This window comes from Chrysochloris asiatica, unplaced genomic scaffold (genome assembly GCF_000296735.1).
Source record: "Chrysochloris asiatica unplaced genomic scaffold, ChrAsi1.0 scaffold00157, whole genome shotgun sequence".
In the NCBI taxonomy this organism is placed as follows: Eukaryota; Metazoa; Chordata; class Mammalia; order Afrosoricida; family Chrysochloridae; genus Chrysochloris; species Chrysochloris asiatica.
The window spans coordinates 7906345-7912949 of NW_006408675.1; the positions used below are offsets into that span (position 1 = coordinate 7906345).

The 6605-nt window shown below is 38.1% G+C and overlaps 1 protein-coding gene across 1 annotated transcript in view; it reads left to right on the top strand.

Moving 5' to 3' along the window:
• LOC102832413 (E3 ubiquitin-protein ligase TRIM23-like) overlaps positions 1-6605 on the top strand; it is a 68496-nt gene that overhangs the window by 16971 nt on the left and 44920 nt on the right. Inside the window, exon 3 of the mRNA XM_006870997.1 lies at positions 4494-4615. Coding sequence (XP_006871059.1) covers positions 4494-4615 — 122 coding nt within the window. The remainder of the gene's footprint in view (positions 1-4493; positions 4616-6605) is intronic.

Consider the following 6605-nt stretch of genomic DNA (forward strand, 5'->3'; position numbering starts at 1 on the left):
CTTTGGTTGGTTGATGATGCATGGAGGGGATTGTAACCATGGCAATGAAATGATATACGATAGGATGAATGTAAAACTAATGTTCTCCCATGTAAACGATCACATAATTCACAATAAAACATTAAAAAAGAAAAAAAAAAAAAGCACTGAGTAATATCCTAGGTAGTAGAAACATTCTCTAGGAGTTTATGTGAATATAATGCCTGAATATTTGGAAAATGAATTATACTATGGTTTTGAGTACAGGACACACTTAGTATTGTTTTTTAGCCTTTATAAAAATAGAGAAGATAAAACTCAGGTTCTATCTGTTATTGTTGCTAAGTGTCATTGAGTTGGTTCCAACTCATAGCAACCCTGTATAGGGTTTTCAAGGAGCAGCTGTTGAGTTTGAATCACTGACCTTGTGACTCAATCTGACCTTTTGATTGAGTGCTTTATCCCACAGCACCACACCAGAACTTCTATTACATGATATTTGTAAGAAATTAGTATAGTTAGGAGAAAGTCTTATGGTGGTATCAAGGCTGAGAGGGAATATTGGGTGGGCTGCATGAAGGTACTTGAGGAAGGTCACCAAAGTAGCCAGAGAGGAGAGTAAACATTGGGCTTATTTTTTGAGGTTTTTTTGAAACCTTTAATAGGGAAGAGAGTAAACATTGGGCTTACTTTTGAGTTTTTTTTGAAACCTTTATCAAGAAATGGCTCCTCGTTTTAGAAAAGAGGAGCCGAGAAGAAATTCCCTGCAGCCGATGGTGTCTTCATCCTTTTATATATATTCATTTAAGAACCGTGTTAGGTAGCAACTATGAGTCAGATGGAATTTGCGGTTTCTGCTCACCATCTGATAGGTGGTTGTTGTTAAGTACCATCAATTCAGAGCTCCTGGTGGGTTTGAACCACCAAGCTTATGCTTAGCAGACCAGTGTTTATCCTACAGCACCACACCAATGTAGACAGGTAGTCCAGTCCTTCTAAATGACACAGGATCTTGCTTTTATGTGTGGGTTCAGGAAAGGAGTATATGTACACATACACATGTGTATCTGAACTTGTGTTGTGAATTTTGAGAAAGAGGAGCATTGATCCTATTCAGAAATGTCTACAGTCATACCTACTTAGTAGGGATTGTTGTCATGCTTTAGTGTGAGGCACTGTATATTGGTGTGAAGAATCTGATCTTTTACTGCTACATATTAGAATAGGGTGGTAAAAAGATTGTCTTTAGCTATTCTAATTCCAGTTTACTTTAAAATAGAGCTGTAGTAAACATCAGTGTGCATACATTTGTTTGTGTACTGGCTCTTATTTCTTGTTGATATAGACCAAGTAGAGGAATTTCTGGGTCATATATTTCTGTTTCTAACTTTGTGAGGAAGCGCCATACAGTTTTCCATAGTGGTTGAACTTACTTTATAGTCCCATCAGCAATATAGGAGGGTCCCAGTCACTCCACATGCACACTAGCATTTGTTGTCATCCTTTTTTTTTTCTTAAATGTTTTATTGTGAATTATGTGATAGTTTACATGGGAGAACATTAGTTTTACATTCATTCTATCGTATATCCTCTCATTGCCATGGTTACAATCCCCTCCATGCATCATCAACCAGGTCAAGTGGGTGTTATCTGCAAGTATGGGTATTCTTGTGCATATGTCCTCTCTTCTTATCAGCTGGATGCTTCACTCTCCACTCTAGTCCTCTGTGGCTATGTCACTGACTCTGGGCCCAAGAGTCCCCAGGTCTTGCCACACTGTTGCCCAACTAGGTCTTGACATGGGTTCACAGAAGTCTAATGAACATTGTGGGTCTTAGCTTGCCGCTTCATTGCTGTTTTTCTCTCTCTTCCCCATATAGGTGACGAGCGTGGTCACCAATCAGAGCATGTGTTCCCATTGAGTCTTAGTCTTAGAAGAGGGTTTGCACTGAGGGGACCCAGCCACTTGCCTTGATGTCTCCTGGGCAAGCATCTTGTTTGTTCTTGTAGTAACAGTTGGTCTGCCTCTATTGTTTTGTATTTTTCCTGTCGGTCTTTCTTTCAAGAAGTATCTTCTGTTCTTCTAGCTACTCCAGGCTGGTCTGTGCGTCCTTTCAAGTGGAAATTTCCCATCTCTGGAGATCTGGATGTGGTTCAGGCTTCTACCTATAGTCTTATGTATTGCAGAGGCTCCGCAGGAAGCCTCCTTCACTGGGCACGTTGTAGCCCCATTTTAGGTATTCCAGTCAGTTATAGGCAGAAGACAGACTTACAAGCTTTCTATGGTGATGTTTTTGGCTATTCCTTTCTCTCCCCTCCAGTGTCTATTATATAATGTAACCAAGAAAACCAAGATTCAAAAGACAGCCAAGCTTCTTAATTTTATTCTCCCCTTTTCTCCATTCCAACCATGTCTCAATCCTTGTATCCCAGAGCCCTGTTGTTCCAGGGTTGTGCATGCATCATTATTTACCACTGTCCTACTTAGCCCATTCAAATCTGCCTAATTGTTCTCCCATTTGCTTTGTTCTTCCAGTCCCCTCTCCCTTCTTGTATATTGCCCCCCTCCACTTCCTGACCTCAAAATACCTAATAGGGGTATTTTGTGTCTAATCCCTGCACTGTGATCCATCTTCCCCTCCCTCCCCATACCCACCCTCAACATCCCAGCAATCAACAAAGAATTCCCCCACCTCCTTTAGTATGGGTTCTTTTTCTTAGTCTTTTACAGTAGTGGTCCTATGCAGTATTTCTCCTTTCTCACAATCATTAAATTGATTATAATCCCCACCATGTACCATCATTTAACAGCATTTCTCTCTGCCCACTTTAGCTTTTTAAAAAACACACAAACAAAAAAAATCCACTCAGGCATATAGTCGGCTCCTGGCCACCAGCTGTCAGTCCTTCTCTTCTTAGTCCATGAATCTAGAGTCCTCAGCCGCTCCCCCTCTCCATGCCCCCATCTTTGCCTCCTTCACTGGTGCTGCTGCTTCTCTGGATAAGGTCTTGCATTCTTCTTGTGCATTCCTCTCTTGATGGTCTTAGGGTCCTCTGATTCTGGACTGTAAGATCAACCAGCCTAATACTTAGATGGGTATGTATTTTGGTATTTTTTATGCTTTGTGATTGCCTCTAGGTAGATGTGATCAGGAAATGGGCTGCACTTTTCATTCTTTTTCTTGAGAAGTTTCAAGATGGCACTGTTGGTCATTTTGACGTAACTTGGGATTTAATTTTCAGCCTGTTTCCTTTTTTGTCTGGTAGCGTAGTGGTTACGAATAGGGCTGTGAACCTCAAGGTCAGCAGTTCGAAACTACCAGCTCCTCAGCGGAAGAATGATGAGGCTTTCTGCTCCCATAAAGATTTGCAGCCGCGGAAACCCTGTTCAGGGTCGCTATGGGTCGGAACCGCCTCAACAGCACTTAATAACAACAACAAATCTTCTTAGGAGCAGTAAGCCGCGTCTTTCTTCTGCAGAATGGCTTGCAGGCTTAAACCACGGATCTTGTGCTTATTGTATGGAGCTACCTTTCTGTTCCCATAAAGATTTGCAGCCTCAGAAATCCTGCGTAGGGTCACTAGGAGTTGGAACCGACTCCATGGTACATAACAACAAAAACAACCTTATATCTGGAGCCCTGGTACAGCGCTGTGGGTTAATGCACCAGACTGAAAAGCCATTTGAACTGCACGGTTGCCCATTCAAGCTCACCAGTTGCTCCTTGGAAACCCTATACAGGGTCTTTGACAGCACTTAACAACCTTATATATGCTTTTAATTATTTTAAGGAATTTCCCTTTTATTGCTATTTTGTTGAGTGTTTTTATCAGGAAGCTACAATTTTAAAAAGAAATAGAAAAAAAAAAACAGAGTAAATGGAAGCAAATACTGTTCAACGATGATGCATGGAGGAGGTTGTAATCATTGCAATGAAATGATGGTGTAAAGCCGATGTTCTCCCATGTAAATTATCACAGAGTTCACAATAAAAAAGGAAAAAAAAATACACACATACAAAGAAAGAAAAAAAAATACACAAATACAAAAAAGAAAAAAGAAGTAGAATAAATAATATTAGTGCTTCACACACTGTAAGGGTAGTAAATTTTTTTAATTTGCTTTGTGAGATCTTTGTTTCAGCTACGTATATGTATGTTTTTCTTGGTTGCAATGGAAAATGTATTTATAACTATAGTTTTCTGTGAAAAATTATTAGGAAACCAGTGTTTTTGTGTAAACAGAAAAAGTCAGTGACAAAGTAGAGATTTTTAAATTAAATGATAGGAAAATATTAAAGTATTTTTAAATGGAATGGTGAGAAGTACTTTTATTGTTTTAAAGAGAATACTTAAAAGGTAATTGTTCTGACAAATGAAAATGGAGAAGATTTAAATTTTGAAACTTGAGATATTATTAGTGTTTCAAACAATATCTCTTTGAAATTTCTACTTACATATGGGGTAAAATAATTGATATCGTGTTTTGTTAAATTTAGTTTTTTATATTCTAGGAGATTCAGGTGTCTGGGGATTGAAAAAAAATTTTGCTTTATTGGAGCTTTTAGAACGACTGCAGAATGGACATATTGGTCAGTATGGAACTACAGAAGAAGCAATTGGAATATCGGGAGAGGTATTGGTTGAATTTGGTGAAATATTTATGATTTTTTTTTAAAAAAGTATTTCCTATGAACAAAGCAATTTAACTACCCTTAGTAAAGTGGATATATTTCTAGAAACATAACTTTTCATAGCATTACTGTTATATTGGAGTCCTGGTGTGGCGCTGTGGGTTAATGAGCTAGACTGCAAAGCCATTTGAACTGCAAGGTTGGCAGTTCAAGCTCACCAGCTGCTTTTCGGAAACCCTAAACTGGGTCGCTATGGGTCCAGAATTGACTTGAGGGCACTTGACAACAAAACTGTTACATTACACTACATTTCTGAAGTCTGCCATATTCTCAAGAGAACAAGGGTAAAGCCAAACATCAATTCTGTGAAAATGCTATCTCAAATTATATTTTGTGTGTCACATTGTCTCCTTGTACCAATTCTGTCAAAGGATCAAATGAAAGAATAAAAAGTAATGAAAAAGTAGAAGAATGTCGACGCTATGTTGTTGTTCTGTGCTATTGAGTTTATTACTATTCATAGTGACCCTATTTAGGGTTTCTGAGGTTGTAAATCTTTATGAGAGCAGAAGGCTTCACATCTTTCTTCCATGGAGCAACTGGTGAATTTAAACCATTGATCATGTGGTTAACAGATTAATATCCCAACATATAACCTACTATGCCACTAGGACTCCTGAAGCTACAGTGTTGTTGTTGTTAAGTGCCATCTAGTCAGTTCCAATTCATAGTGATCCTATATAAGATTTCTGAGGTGTGGCTGGTGGGTTTGAATCACCAACTTTGTGGTTAAAAGTCCAGTGCTTATCCTACCAGGAATCTACAGTAGAAGAGAAAATCAGTCAACAGCAAAGCACTAGGAAAGAAAGAAGTAGCTTGAATAGTAGAACTCTCTATGGAGAATTCTATGAAAGAGACCATTTGGGGAAAAAGCAAAAACATTTTAAAGGTAACAGTAGATGCTGAGGGAATTACTGCTATTAAATATCTTCAAGGAAAAGGCAGGTGGAAACGCAGATGTCTGGGAAATATTAGAAAGAAATCTATTATCCTGGGTTTAGATACATTTCTTTCACTTAATAAATTGCCAGCATAGCACATGGCTTTCTTAGTTTGGATTTAAAAAAAATAATTGTAGCAAATAATAGTTAAAACCACATGTTTAATACCAAGGAAAGAAAAAAGTCAGATTGAGTTCCACTTCCCCTTTATTATATGATGATTTCTTTATTTAAAAAGTAAATCACTACAAAAATCAGTTGAATTCCTCAATACAAAAAACGACAGTGCTGAAAAGGACATTAGGAAAGCAATACTATTTACAATAGCCACCCAAAAGATGAAATATCTAGGGATAAATGTAACAAGTGAAACAAAGAACCTTTACAAAGGACCTATACAAACAAAACTACAAAACATTGCTACAAGAAACCAAAAGAGACCTACAAAAATGGAAGAATGTACCATGCTCCTGGATAGGAAGACTTAACATTGTGAAAATATCTATACTGCCCAAAGCAATTTACACACAGTAATGTAATCCCAATCCAGATTCCAATGACATTCTTCAAAGAGATGGCAAAAACAATTACAAACTTTATATGGAAAAGAAAGAGACCCAGGGTAAGCAAAGCACTGCTTAAGAAGAAGATTAGGGTTGGAAACCTCTCACTCCACAGCTTCAAAATTTATTACATGGCTACAGTGGTCAAAACAGCTTGGTACTGGTACAGTGAAAGATACATTGATTCATGGAACAGAATCAAGAATCCAGAAATTAACGCATCTACATACAGCCAATTGATCTTTGACAAACACCAAAATATGTCCCATGGGGAAGGGATAGTCTCTTCAACAGATGGTGCTGGCAGAACTGGAAAAAGATATGCAAAAGTCTGAAACAAGACCTTCACATCACGCCTTATACAAAAACCAATTCAACATGGATTAAGGACCTAAATGTGAATCCCAGAATTATGAAGGTCATCAATG